Here is a 14,788-nt window from a genome sequence, read left to right as displayed (position 1 = left end):
CATCCCAGAGAAGAGACCAGGCTCTCTTAGACTGAGTTTCAACTTGCATAGTTGAATGTAGTAAATGCCTGAAGAAAATCATATGAAACATCTTGAATGCTTCATATTTTTCCTAGAGTGACCCACAGTGGGCAATTAACTCACACACTGGCACCTATCAATCACAGAACTGTGCTGGATGGAAGGGACTTCTGGAGGTCTCCACTCCTACTTCTAGAGAGCAGGAGTAGTGCTAGAGCAGGTTGTACTGAGTTGTGTCCAGTCAAGTTCGGAATATCTGCAAGAATGGAGATCAACACCTTCCCTGGGCAGGTTCCACTCTTTCATCACTTTTTCTCCCAACCATATATTTATCTAGAATGTTCTGCATTACAAGTTGGGTCTGTTACCTCTAGTTCTGGTCTTGTGTGCATCTGGGAAGAGTGGTTCTGCCTTTACTCCACACTCCCAACAGGCTGCTGCAGATGTAAGACCCCCCAGAACCTTGTCTTCAGAATGAAGAAATCCAGCTCTCACCCTCTTTTCCTTCATCGTATGCTCCAGACCCTGTCTACCCTGGGGACTTATTCCATGGACCCACTCCAGTCTGTCATTGTCTTTCCTCTGCTGAACACAGAACTGTACAGACTGCTCAAGATGTCATCGTATTAGTGCCAAATGGAAGCGAATGATCAGTTTCCTTGACCTGCTGACTACACTGCTTCTTGAACAGCCCGGGATGTTCTTGTCCCCCTTTGCAGTGAGGACATTGCTTGTTTGTATTTAAATTGTTGTTTAGCAAGACCCCAAGGTATTTTTCAGCAAAGCACTACCCAATAGCTTAATGCCTTTTTCATATTGTGGTGACCAAAACTGTAGCCAGGACTTGAGGTGGGGCCTTCTCAGTGCAGAGCAGAGCAGGACAATCCCCTCCCTTGCCTGGCTGGCCATGCTGGGTCTGATGCCCCTTCCAGGACAGGGTTCGTCCGCCTGGCTGCCAGGGCACTGCTGGCTCATGTTTATCTTTCCATCAACCAGGCCTCCCAGACCCCTTTCCATAGTGCTGCTCTCCAGCCTCTCATAGACACAGCCAGGGCTGCCCCATCCCAGGTGCAGAATCCAGCATTTGCCCTTATTAAACTTCATAGTTGGTGATTGCGCAGTCCTTTAATTTGTTGAGGTCTCTCTGCAGGGCCTCTCTACCCTTGAGAGTGTCAACAGCTCCTCCCAATTCAGTATTTTCAATAAATTTAGTTAGTATTCCTCCCAGTCCTGCTTCCAGGTCATTAATGACGATGTTGAAGAGCAAAGGGCCAAGGAAGATTCCCTGTGGAACCCCACTAGTGACAGGCTGCCAATCTGATGTGACCCCATTCACTTGTAACCCTTTGTGCCTGATCCATGAGCCAGTTGCCCACCCATCATATAACACTATTGTTCTGATGTGTGCTAGATATTTTGTCCAGAAGGATCCTGTGAGAGAGAGTATCCAAAAGCTTTGCCTTTAAAAAAAAATTGTTTTACTGGCTTTCCTGTATCACCTAGGTGGATTACCCTGTCCTAGAAGGGAATCAAGTTTGACAAGCTTTCCTCTCATGAAGACATGCTGACTGTGACTGACTTGTCCAAAGCTTGTGGGCAGTAGAAAACAAATGTTAGTGAATGTTTCAGCTTGTTGATATAAACTTTAAGCAGCATGTATAAATAAGTATGGCATTTCTTATTCAGTTAATACAACCTACACATATTTATTTACATGATTTGCTCTTTCACACATGACTCTTGATTAATTTCCAGTCCTTACAGTTTCATTATATTTGGAGATGGGTAATGATATATTATTTATATATAATTTTTTCTATTACTTGGGATTCATGTTATGTTCTAGCTATAAAATAGATGTAGTGAAAAAGTGAAATGCAATAAAAATGTTGAAGAACAGTATTTTCCAAATAAGCTAAAAAAATCAAGGCAAAAATAAGCTTATTATTAAACTTTTAAGTAACCAGTCTCATTAAGCAAGGAAGCATTACCTTGGTGAACTGCATGCCAGTTCTGGTTGCCATACTTCTCAAGAGCGAAGAATTGGCAGATCTCATCCTATACCTCACATTTATAGATTCAACGAGGAAAACAAGCTGTTCAGCTTTTTTTTCTCCTCCCAAGTGGTTTCTTATTTTTGAATGAACCAGTTACTGAGCTGAAACAGCTGAACAAACATGAAAAAGATATTATCTCTGCACCTGCAGAAGTAGAAAAAGTTTAGTTCTTCAACAACAGGTGTTTAACCAGTGACTTTCACCAAGTCTGTTGTCTGATTTCCGTTGTGTTTCAGCAGCAGCCACTGCTATATGTGGATAAATAGAAATTTAAGTAATTACAAGAACACGTATGATCTAACTTTACTCTGCTTTCTGAAGTTCAAATAAATCCAATGTACCTTTCCTAAACAAAAAAGTAAATATGTATCACAGTTTTAATTTAGAATCACATTAAGTATTCCATACCTAGTTTGCACTGCACAGTTTGCGACTGTTGGAAATACTGCAGTATGTTAATACAATTTTAAGTCTTTTTTTTTTTTTTAAGAGGAAGAAAAAACTAACCCATGACAGAGAACTTTTCACTTGCTGTGCAAAAAGACACAGCAGCACTTACTGCCTCCCCCCAAAGAATCCAAGTGCATGCTGAAGGCAAAAAACATTGATGGGGTAGTTGTAAATAAAATCATCTTTCAATATTCAGAACTATGCTGAGATAACTTCTGAGCAAACATATTGCTGGCTTCAAAATCTTTTATTTCATGTTTTTGAAATTGTTACACAGGTTTTAAAATATCAAGCTATTCAATCTGTAACATATACATTTTGCTTCACTGCTGCCAGTATGGTTCAACCTGGCCTCTTTGCATCAAATTTGACATTTTTGCTAGCTCAGACAGCTCTGAACTGGAAAGCCGAATGTGTCAAACAATGTTGCTGTGCACTTGTAATAGTTTGTCTCTTCCCTTAATTATAAATGAAAATTCCTCCTAATTTTGCACAGGCTAAGTTGGACAATAAAGAGAACTGTTCAAAATAGAAAACACAGATGCTAAAATACATAACTTTGGGCATGGATGGATTTTATTTTCTGTTTGGCACATCTGTCAAGTACCTAGATCTGATGTGCTGATAAAACAAGACAGCTTACGGCAATAAACATGTCAGATCCATCTGTTCTTCAGGACATTGAGAAGAAAAAGGATGATTCCCTGTGGTATTCTGTACACTTGAGACCACTGGAGAGGTTTCCCTCTACTGCTGACAGCAGTTCAGCTCTATGAACTTAAGCCAGTGCATTTCCAACCTTGCTCCCTGTCTTCCACCTGGCCATGCTGCGTACCTGTGAGTACTTGTCTCTTGTGAGAACTGGTTGCTGGGATAGGGATGTAACTAATGGAAAGGCCTTGCAAAGTCAAGAAACAAAACCCAGAAAACCAGAGTGAAGCCAATACTGAATCTACTTCACCCAGGATCCTGGATCCGGCTGTGGCACACAGCAGCTGCAGGCACCTTACTGCACCCCAGACCTGGTTTACACCCCTTGTGTCCTCCCCTTTTTCAGAGCCTCAGCATCCCTTCTCATACTATTTCCCTTCTACTTGCAGAAACTCACTCTGTAAATGCACCAGACAGTGCAGCCTCACTGTATATCCCTGTATATCCCTTAAAACACAGTCAATGGTCTAAACAACTGAAGGCAGCCTTGAGCAGACAGCAGCTGCTCCTGGTGTGTGCTACCATTGGCCCAGCTCACCAGAACGTGGCTGCAGCCAATGCTGAGCTACAGCACTGGCAGCTACCAAAGAGCCACCCACTGCATGGCTCCAACATTGACCACACCAGCTGGAGCAGAACAAGCACAGAAACAGCTGAGAGGGCTGAGGTGTTAATGACAGAAATCATCTTCCAGCAGTGCTTTAACAAAAGCCACATTTCAGCCACCTGCAGCCACATTCAAGGGGTTTGGCAGCGGTTCAGGGGATGTGCTACTTTCTCACAGGAAGGTAGAATTAAAGTTTTTCTTACAGGATATATACAAGCCTCTGATACTGGGCAGACTATAAGTATCTTTCACTCAAGAAACACCCATTAATTTCTTGATTTTAACTGGCAGGAGAAAAGAGGGAAGGAGGTCCCCTAAATGAACAGAAGAGCCCCAGATAACAGGCAAAAAGTTCATCTGTTTTCTGGAGAGAGCAGCCTTCAGTTTCAGCCATATGAATGTAAGAAATAAGTATGCAAAGGCTCCTTTATACCATATACTGGTCAGATATCCATATTATGGAACCCACCTGAAAAGCAGGTCACTAGAAAAGATTCTGCTTTGCTCTACCCCTCCAGATTAGTCCCAATTTTGAGAGGTTTTTAAACCTTGTTTCAACTTCCCCATAACACTTAAAGCTAGCATTGAGCTTCTGGTGTCCAAAAAAGGCTGTAAAAGTTCTTGTGAGATCCCTTCCTCTGGCTGGATGCATACTAATTCTCACAAAGCAGGATAGCCAAGCAACCTGTCATCCAACACACTGGACTCTGTGTGCAAGACACACAAGAGTAGGGCAAGGATGAAATGAAATGAGATGAGATGAGATGGAAAGGGTCCATGGAGTTGGAAGGATGCCATTTTCAGAAACTGCAGCCTCTGGCACGCATTGCCAGGTAGAGATCCCAGGTGTGCATGCGTGGATGTGGCACTTGGGTGGTGTCTTAGGTTACAATGTAAGATGTAACCAAACCTATGTATTGTACCACCATCTTCACAAGCTGTTAAAACCAGGTGGGGCACTGTTCTTTATCTCTTCCATGACTCATACCTGATAACTGCCTCAGGGTGTGTGTGAGGGGGTATCTTCTGCTAATAGACCATCAAGTATCACTGCATGACTCATAAAATTACATCATCCCACTGTGAGATGCTCTAACCAGGGGGAGGAACCAAGCATTCTTACATGGATGTCGTCTGAGGTTTGGAACACCATGTGCAGCCTTACCTACTGGATTCCCAGAGGACAAGAACTACGTAACACTGGACCTTCAGAGGAGGACCAAACCTTTCTACAAGATCACTGCTCCAACAGAACCACATCTATCACTTCAACAGAACTGCAGCCAACATTTAATTGGACAGCTACCACCCACCTGATGAACAGTGTCAGGTTCTATCATGAATCTGTCAGTTTAAGGCAGTGTTTTCTGCCCTTATTTTAATTTTCCTGTTTAACTGTAGTTTTGACTTGGACTCTCTCGCTGGTTTGTTTTCAAACTAGTACAAAAGGGCAAGTGAATCTGTATAAATCAGCTTTGCCCTCCAGATTATCATGCAGCGTGTACATAAGCAGCAAGCAAGGTGGGTCCCAAGAACGGACAGAGGCTCTGGTGAAGCCCTGCAAAAACACAGGCAAACCACAGAAGTCTTGCAATGGATGAGAGAGGAGAAAGCTGGATCAGACCCATACTGTCTCGTTCCACTAAGCAGCAGAAGCAAAGGACTAAGTATATCACCCACAGTAGTTTAAGAAAGTCATGTACATTATCAGTTACTTAAAAAAGGCTGGCAAAAATTGTGAAGAAAAAAACAAAGCAATCAGAGCTGAGGGTCTGATTACTGAAATGCAGAAATATCCTTTTAGAAAGCTGACCTTATTTGTGCAAATCAGTTTCAGCAGGCAATTTGAAGCTATCACACCAGCATGCCGTTATGTGTAAGTTAATAAGCATTTACTACTGATGGTTTCTGCAGTGGCTGTTTAATTTTTAATCATATCCGTAATTTACTGTTTACAGTTTTATCCAATTACAGTATGTGCATGTGTGTGCATCTGTGACTGGGAGAACATGGAAACCTGTGTTTAATCAGAAGCACAAAGCCTTGCTTCTAAATGACAAGATGCATGTGTCTCCTGCTTGAATTTTTTTCACATAGCCCTCTTATTTTCCAGGAGAATGTCATCTCAGGCTGTTACGTTGCACCATTCTGCTGTTAGAAATGGGTACCACTGACCTCTCTGTGCAATGCTGTACCTGGAGTTTGGAACTGAATGTCATTAAAATAGGCAGTGCTAAGAACTAGGAAGTTTTTCTGACACTTTCCTGAACAGAAATCCCAGCATTGCTTTTTATCTGTAGATCAGGCATTTAGGTAACACCCTGGGTCACCCTCATCCTCCTCATCCACATGTCTACCTTATATTAGATTCCTGTAGCCAGAAAAACTAGATGCACTGAAGGAATGGAAAATGGACCATTTATTTTAAAGCACTGAAAATGTTTTATGGTGATCAACAGTAAAGTTTTCAATTATAGAGGGAGAGTACATAAACAAAATGACAGAGCTCCAAAGAAAACTGGGTGATGATAGAAGGACGGAGACTAGAACATCTCAGAGACCAAAAGATGAGTTAATCACAAATAAAATAATATTACATTTCTATTACTATCTGACATGCTGTTTGGTGTAATGCCAGTGATTAACTAAAATATAAAAAAAGGAGTGCCAGAAATGCACTCAACAGAGGAATAATTTGGTTGATATGGATCCTGGCAGAGCCCTCAGGCGGTGATCTGACACCCAGCACAACACCCTGTGCCTTCCACATTCACACTGCCTCCGGTCACAGGCTCAGCTGTACTGCAAATTAGGACAGGCAGCAACAGGACTGCACAATCCTCAGAGACTGCTCTCACTCCCAGCAGGCAGAAGCTGAAATGGGAGTCTTTGTTTCTCCCATGTAGCATCTATTTCAAGGAGAGATAATGGCAGGTACCTGAAGAGCTCCACAGCAAAGGTTTAAATGGAGGTACATGACCAGGGCTCGCATCCTTCTCCTGCTGTGTTCATGGCTCAACACCTGGATACTCACATCCCACTACAGCTGTATTCCCTGCAGCCTTGAGAGCTATGTTGAAAAACCCAGACTGCCATCTGCTTTTTTTTGCTCTCAGGAAATAAAAAAAAAAACCAAACGCAATTCTCTCCCTCTGCAAATACAATACCTTCAATTTCACTTCTTTTTCTCTGCAGCACAAGGAAGGTAAAGATAGGAAATCAATACATTCACAGAAAAAATAAACATCTGAGGTTCCCATAAGAGGAAGAAACTACAGGGCTATGGCTATAGATGTCTTAACAATGGCAGAACAGTTTGGATTAATGTGCTGAGGTAAAAGACTAACAAATAGAGAGGGATAAACTGCTTTTAGAGTAAATGCTACAGATTACAGCACCCTTTTTCAGAAGGCACTGCACTCTGCAGCCAAAGCACAGGGAAGTTGCACACGGCCTTTGCACAGGAACTGTTCCTAAAAACACCCACCCCAGAAATGTTGGTGAGGAATCTGTGCAGCCCTGCTCTCCAGGAACTGGACTCCTGTGTTTAAAACAAAAACTGTTGGCATCCGCCAGGCAGCTCAAAAAAGCAGCTTCAGTTCTTGTTTTTTTCTTTGCCCCTGGGAGCAGGAACTTGCAGCACAGAAGGAGGAGACTGTGTAATAAAAAGGAGACAGGAAGGTCTCCAGTAGGCTCCGAGGCCTAAAGATAGCAATGAAACTAGCATGAAGGGAAGGAGGAAATCACCCTCCCACATAAGAGGAAACCCCAAAATAAAACCTTTTGGCAGATGGTAAAGGCTTTAGTATTCAATAAAAAGAATGAGCTGCATGAGAATGCAAGAGCTGTAAAGGAGACACAGAAAGCCCAAACAAAAGACAAATGAAGAAGCTTGGTTTTTTCAGTCACCTTTTTGTATCACTATTCCATTTTTGATAGGTTTTACTGGCTTTTCTATTTAATTGAAACTATGCATAAATTAATTATATGAAACAGAATAAATTTTCTGAATTATACGGTAAAAGTTCAGTTCCTAGTGAGCATTCCATCTGGGGCTCTCTGCCTGGTCTTCCTGTCGAAGACTGGATCCAGCTCCACAGAGGCAACAAATCCACAATCATAAAAAAATCATAAAAGTTATTTGATATTTGTATCAGGTTTAACCATATCCAGATGAAAGAACTTGGAGGACTAAGATCTGTCTAACTGAAGTTATTAAAGCACCCATGTGTGAGAAAAATTGCAGAAGTGAAGGTAAGTTATAAACCCATCCCAAGACAATATAGAAAATGCATCCATGTCTGCTTCAGACTAAAGGATTACTTCAATTATAACTAAGAACACAACCCTAAAACTCTTAACCCAGAACATGCAACTCCTTAAATGTTCACCAATGAACACCTAAATGTTGCTTTAATTCTACTACCAGTGAATAGTAATTAAGCTCAGTTAAAAAAAACTTCATAAAAAGTAATAGAATATGAAAGATAATGTTATCACTTGCAGAAAATAAAATGCAATTTAAAGGCACAGTATAACCAGATTTTGCTAACAGATACAGAAATAAAATTACTATACTAAGGTAGTGCAAGTTTACCGTCAAATTAGCAGTGGGTACCACTTGTTACACACTTGATGATGAAAAGCAAAAAGTAGGAAAAACTACTGCCTACTTTTCCTCTATTAAATTAGGTAATTAAATGGCAAGTCCTCCATCTGACAGAGGAAGGAAGTTCCAGAGGGCAATATATTGCGCCTATCATGAGCACCTGTTTTAGAAGGGCACAGATGATCTGTGGAGGTGGGTTTTGTTCTTTGTTGATTATTTGAGGAATGCAAACAATGAGTTCAATTGGACACCAAAGTTTTAGCTGGATAAGACAAGATGCAACAAAGACACTCCAAACAGCTTAAGCTGAAAGACAGTATAATTGTTTTTATCTTTGATTATGCTGTTTTAGTATAGAGCATTACTATAAAGAATAACATAAAAGTGCAGCTTTTACTTTCATTTCCAGCACTATGAAACTAGGATTGCAACTAACACAGTGAACATTGTCAAAGGAGATTTTGAGACCAAGTGAAAAATTGGTCTTACATAGTTAAGAAAAAAAATCTAAATATAATAAAATATCAAAATTATATTTCTGGTACAATAAAATTGGCAAGAGATCGTATTTTTCAATTTGACAAAGACCTATGCTGAGTTAGAGAATAGAACCCTTAAGTTTCTGTATTTGTGGTTTTTAGTTATAAAAAGGTTTATGGATTTGATCCAAAGGTCAACAAAGCATTGGTACCCTTCATTGATTAGAATGGGCTTTATAGTCTCATGCTGTAGAGGAAAAAATGGGGTTGATCCTGTTCTCATTTTTACTAGTTTCAATTTCTCTGCAAACAATTACTCTTTCATTTGCCTGCACAAAACCAAGAGCAAAGTTGAGGTCTCCAATTTTCAAAGGGAGATAATTTGGATAAAACCAAATCATAGCTAGTGGTAGACATAAATTTAGATTCTTCTTAGTAGAGTAGCTACTCCTGCTACTTGCTAGAACTGGTACAGAATGTGTGCATGAAAAGTGAGGATCAGTTTTAAGTCAGCTAAAGGCTTTTTAGTAAAGACTCTAGCCAAATTAATTATAAACAGCAGAAACTTAAGGAAGATACTATCTTTATGCTCCTGATTTCTAGAGACATCCCTGATAAAAGGCATTTTCTTATTGTCCCAGTGTCTATTTGCATTCCTCATTTAAACAACCTGGGTTTGATCCTCTGGATCAAAAGAAAATGGTAAAGAAATTAGTAAAACACATATTCTCATACTAGAACTATCCTGTGATCAGCTAAGCCATGTAGAAGTAAAATTCCCATAGTGACATTTCCATTACTAGAGAGAACCAAAAAGTTGTCAAGAACAGCAGTAACAGTATAATAATGGAAAATATGAGTTGCTGACAAAGCAACAGTCACACATTTTAGTGCTTAACACAGCAGCTGATATTTAAGAACAGAGAAAGAAAACTTATCAACAAAAAAATCTAGCAAGCAAATATCAGTAAAAAATAATAATTCACTGGGAAATAGCTTATTAGAAGAAAATAAACCACAATTTTCATTACACTATCTGAGATAAACTTTCATACCTAAAGGAAACATTTCTAGAAAAAGACAAAAAAAGCTAATATGTATCTCAATGTATGAAGATACATCCCAGCAAAAAGACATTCATTAGTACCTTGCTGGGCTGTAAGGGCTGGCTGCCTTTCAGTGACCCTCAGAACCTTCCAGGTTTAAGCAGAGGCATACTAAAGTTAACATCAGTGGTTTCTGTCAGTCAACTGCTGGAACAGAATGGATGGTAGCCATGCAGATGGGCACTAAAGCAACTCTGGAATCTAGAGAAAGATACCAGAACCTACCCAGGTGACAACTGATTTATCAGTGGAGCTTTAGAAGTGTCCTTCCCTTCCTCTTTTCTATCTCTTTCATCTGAAATACAGTTTGCTTCAAAGTCTTTCAAGTTTAGATTGAGAATTATAACTGTTGTGATACTGGGAGTGATCAGTGTAGGGAATTTTCAAAGGTTTATCTGCATCCTTAACTGCCTGGAACTTTTAAAAGTTGGTCCATTCTCTAAGATGATTGCCCTTTCCACCATCCAACATTCTTTAAATACTCATTAAATACAGCTGGACCATCTTGGCACCTTATGACATAAAATTATAAGGAACTGCTGAAAAGTGTTTCACATAGCTATACTCTCTGGAACAAAGTAAAGAAATTCTTCAGCAGACAACTGTAGTCTAATCAGCCCTCTAAACATTTAGACTAGAGGGAAATAAGATAAAACTAGAGCAGGAGATAGTAATCTCTTGGTCCAACTATAATAACAATCCTCAGTTCCTCAGGAGTTCTTAAAGAAATGAAAACCAGAAGAAACAGAGTAAGAAAGACTTTCCTCTTTATTCCTAAGAAAGACTCGAATTACTTAACACTTCAAAGACTGAAGGAAATGTGATTACCATTTTCTCTCCATCTCTGACATATGTCAAAGCGGAAAGAAAACAAAAACCATAGGACTTTGGAGGACTTAGAGGACTTCGAGAGTAAACTTTAAGAACAGAAGTTTTCATCACTGAAGAAGTGATCAGTGCGTAAGAATCTCCTCCTTTTGCTGTGCAAGACCTTTTTTTTCTTTTTTCAGATCATTCTCTCAAAATGCAACGCCTGAAAGTCCTACTCAACAGTGCTTTTTCAATGTGGAAAAATGAGAGTCTGCTGACTGATGCTACCAAAAGTAAGCCTCTTAACTCACTAAAGAAAGAATACGACAAAATTACTTGTTTTCAGGTCCAGGTATTTGAAATGCTTCAAATGCATCTCATTTCATGAACTGCCAGCTGATGGCAGTTGGGTGTGCCAGACAAATAGACTGGGAAGATGTGAATACTCTTTCTGGTGGAGAGAACTCAAAACTCCAAGACCATGTCAATGTACATGCCTTCAGCTGTGCTCAAGCTTGCAAGGGAACCTTGACATGCCTTTTTGCTCACTTACAAAAGTCTTTAATTTCTTATCTTTACAGTTCCTGAGGAAAGAGATCCAGTCCTCTTGTGTAGCTGAACAACTATGCCAAGTGAGAGTCCTGACATATTATATCAGTCTGGCTGGATATAATGCACTGTCCCATTCCCAAGCCTGGTTATTTTCTAATCAGGTTGTCTTCAGGTGGAAGCCGTTGATTAAGCAAAATGTACGTAAACAAACTTTTCCAACAATTCTAAGATGTGGATGAAAACTTAGTGGGATTGAAGAGCTTCAGAACTGTGATATTGCCAAGTACAAACTGCCCAAAACTCAACTTATCACTCTGACCCTGAGAAAAATAGTCAAAGATTGACTCAATGCCCTCCAGGTGATACCTTTGGAAAAACTGAAGTTCTTACAGAGCTGCTCACTGCAGATTTTCTCAATGTATATTTTCTTCATACAGGCAACTTCTAATTCATGCAACTGGCATGCACTTTTACTGATAAAAATATTTTTCAATTTTAAGATCACACAATAGAGCTGTAGCTGAACTGCCAACAGAGAAATAAGTTGTTTTAGAAACAACAGGTCTCCGCCACATTTTCATTCACAGACCTGTTTCAAATTAAGGTTAATTTATTTATGCTGTCATCTACTGGAATTAACACAAAAAATTACACGTGCTTCATGAGTACTTATGCTGTATAGAGGTAAATCACATATTTTTAAAAAACTGTTCAGAATTTTGTTAGAAGTCAGAACTTGAATGTCAAAGACCACAAGAGCATTGTTAATACACTTCAATTTATTATTTTATAGGAAATCAATTTCAATTAAAATACATTGAAATAGTGACTGGAAAAATTCTATAATACTGATCTTATGGGGGAACCAGAAAAGTTGAAATTATTAATCATACTTGACCATGTCATAAAACACTAGGCTAGTAGCCATGCTTTATGATCAAGTCAAATAAAGGCTTTAAAATAAGCCACTCTTTCCTTTGTGGAATATGCCAGAGATATGCCTACTGCTTAGTAAAGAAGAAACAGTTCATAAGACTGCTGACTGCCTATGTATAACTAATTGAATGAAGGTGCTCTGTCACATGAAGCATAAATGCCATTAAGAGTAAACTTTTATTTGAATAGAACCATATTCATTTTTAAAATTACAATACAGGAAAGCTTTTAAAGAATGTGAATGAAGAAAAAGAGAAGCTTTTAAATAAAACAGGTTATTTTTACACAACACAGAAAAGCAACTTCACAAAGGCATAAAAAGGAGAGGGTTTTTTCCTGCCTCCCTTGAATCTTTCCAGTAATTAGAAATTTTTATTGCACAAGCTATAAATGCTAGTAACAACAGGAAGAAAAATGCTTTTGAACTCTTTGGCAACACTCACCTTCAGGGATTCAAAACAGCAGAACTTTATTCTACACTTTCAAAAAAGCTTTAAGTGACTTTCATGTTTGTTAGAGCTGCCAGTATCATGAAACACTTTACAAACAGGACATATTCATGTAGGCGCAGCAATACCATTTCATGAAACCAGCAAGATGATGTTACTAAAACTCATCTGACTGAAGAGGACAATCCATCCAGCTTTCAGACCAATTTTTTTAGCGTAGGATTTTACATCTAGGCTTTGCAAGTGGGAATTTCTCTGATCCACGTTTAGTCATTGACTGTGTAGACAAATACATCTGCCAACCATTCCAAGTGTCTACAATAATCGATGGAGAGCAACAGGTATAATTCATCTGATGTGTCACATCTGAGGTGTGACTGGTGGATCTGAAATATAGAGGATGTGCAGCTACTACTGTGTGCACATGATAGTAGGATTGCTTAGAGCATCTGTGGAAGGCAGAAGTACTCAACTGAAGGCATGCCAAGTCAGGCTTTGGCACTTTTGTCATCACTGAGGCTGCCAGTGATGATATTTTAGTTTGTAAAAAACTTCTTGTGAACAACTTGTTTCTTAAGACTGCGAGACAGATTCTCAATGGATACAAAAGAATTAGGCAGGGCCTAATATTCTTCCAAATGCACCAATTCTGAGCGCTGGACAGCCCAACGGAATGGGACCACAGAGAGGGAACAGGATCCGGGGATGTGCCTAAACATCATCTGCTGCTGTTAAAGGCCTAGTAGTGGAACAGAGGGATACTGGATCCAACAAAGAATGGCATTTCTTGCCTTCTTATTTCCAATGCTATACACTCAATTTGACAAAAAAAAAAAAAAAAAAAAGTGTTGGTTGATGAAGACAGTCAGGATTGAAACAGAAGCACAGCAGTAAAAATTTCCATGTACTTTCTTAGGGGTCAGAATTATATTTAGGGCTCTGATTTCCTCAGTTCTTTCATAAAACAACTATCAAAGACATGTAGCAACAGGACAAGGGGTTGTGGCTTCAGACTGAAAAAAGGCAGCTAAGAAAGAAATTCTTTACTGTGAGTGTGGTGAGGCACTGGAACAGGTTGCTCAGAGAAATTGCGAATGCCCCATTCCTGGAATTATTCAAGACCACATTGGATGGAGCTTTGAGAAACCTAGGCTAGTGGAAGGTGGCTGGGTGTGCCTGTATGGCAGCAGGGTTGGACCTAGATGATCTCAAGGTCCCTTCCAACCCAGCCCATTCTATGATCAATCCTAATTTTATTCTATGTCTGATTTCTGTAAGAATCTCATTAAAAATCACAAGTATGTTACACTGTAAATGGCACCATCTTACAATATGATTTATTTAAACTCTGTGTGAAAGACTGTACCTATTCCTGGAATCCATTTTACCAGCTTGTTCTTTGTGAATGGGTGAAAACAAGTGATTTCCACTGGCACTGATCACAAACAGCTGTTGTTAAATAACAGACTGACTGCTGAAAGCTTTCCTATTTAGCTAAAAGTCTTTCACGATTGGCTGCAGCACAAACAGCAGTACTTTAATTTTTTTTTATTAAACTTTGAGAAGAATTGTTTTTTCTCTTTCTGATTTACACATTAATGAGAAAATACATACATATATATGTTTTTTTGTATATGTCATCATATATAATATAATAATATATAGTCATCAAACATGTAAGACATTATTGGGTATGCATTAATTCAGAAGGACTAAACATTCCAGACCAAACTGACCAGTAGGCTGACTTTTGAGAAATTTGAAAAGCAGGAATGAAAAAGAAAAAATCAACATTAAGAAAATAATAAGAAAACCAGGCAACTGCAATCATGATCTTGCAGTCATACAAAACAGCTAATACTACATTACCAGTAGACTGAGTCGCAATACTATTTATAGAAGCACATAAAAATGCAAGCACATCATAATATTATACAGCTAAAATCTTGCCAGAGAAGTTCATCAATACAGATTTCATAGGTCCTATGTTTCCTTATTCAT

At 39.2% G+C, this 14,788-nt stretch overlaps 1 protein-coding gene across 4 annotated transcripts in view; it reads right to left on the bottom strand.

Moving 5' to 3' along the window:
* Positions 1–14,788, bottom strand: part of SAMD12 (sterile alpha motif domain containing 12) — a 173,385-nt gene that overhangs the window by 68,947 nt on the left and 89,650 nt on the right. The window contains exon 5 of one of the 4 annotated variants that reach the window (XM_086879816.1): positions 2,048–2,188. The exons of the other annotated variants lie outside the window; for them this stretch is intronic. Coding sequence (XP_086735942.1) covers positions 2,172–2,188 — 17 coding nt within the window. The 3' untranslated portion in view covers positions 2,048–2,171. Of the gene's footprint in view, positions 1–2,047; positions 2,189–14,788 lie in introns of those variants that run through there. 4 annotated transcript variants of the gene reach the window in all.

Source organism: Cyanistes caeruleus, chromosome 1 (genome assembly GCF_971803275.1).
Source record: "Cyanistes caeruleus chromosome 1, bCyaCae1.hap1.1, whole genome shotgun sequence".
Lineage (NCBI taxonomy): Eukaryota > Metazoa > Chordata > Aves > Passeriformes > Paridae > Cyanistes > Cyanistes caeruleus.
The sequence above is the reverse complement of the archived record's forward strand: the minus strand, read 5'-3'. Positions and strand labels throughout refer to the sequence as shown.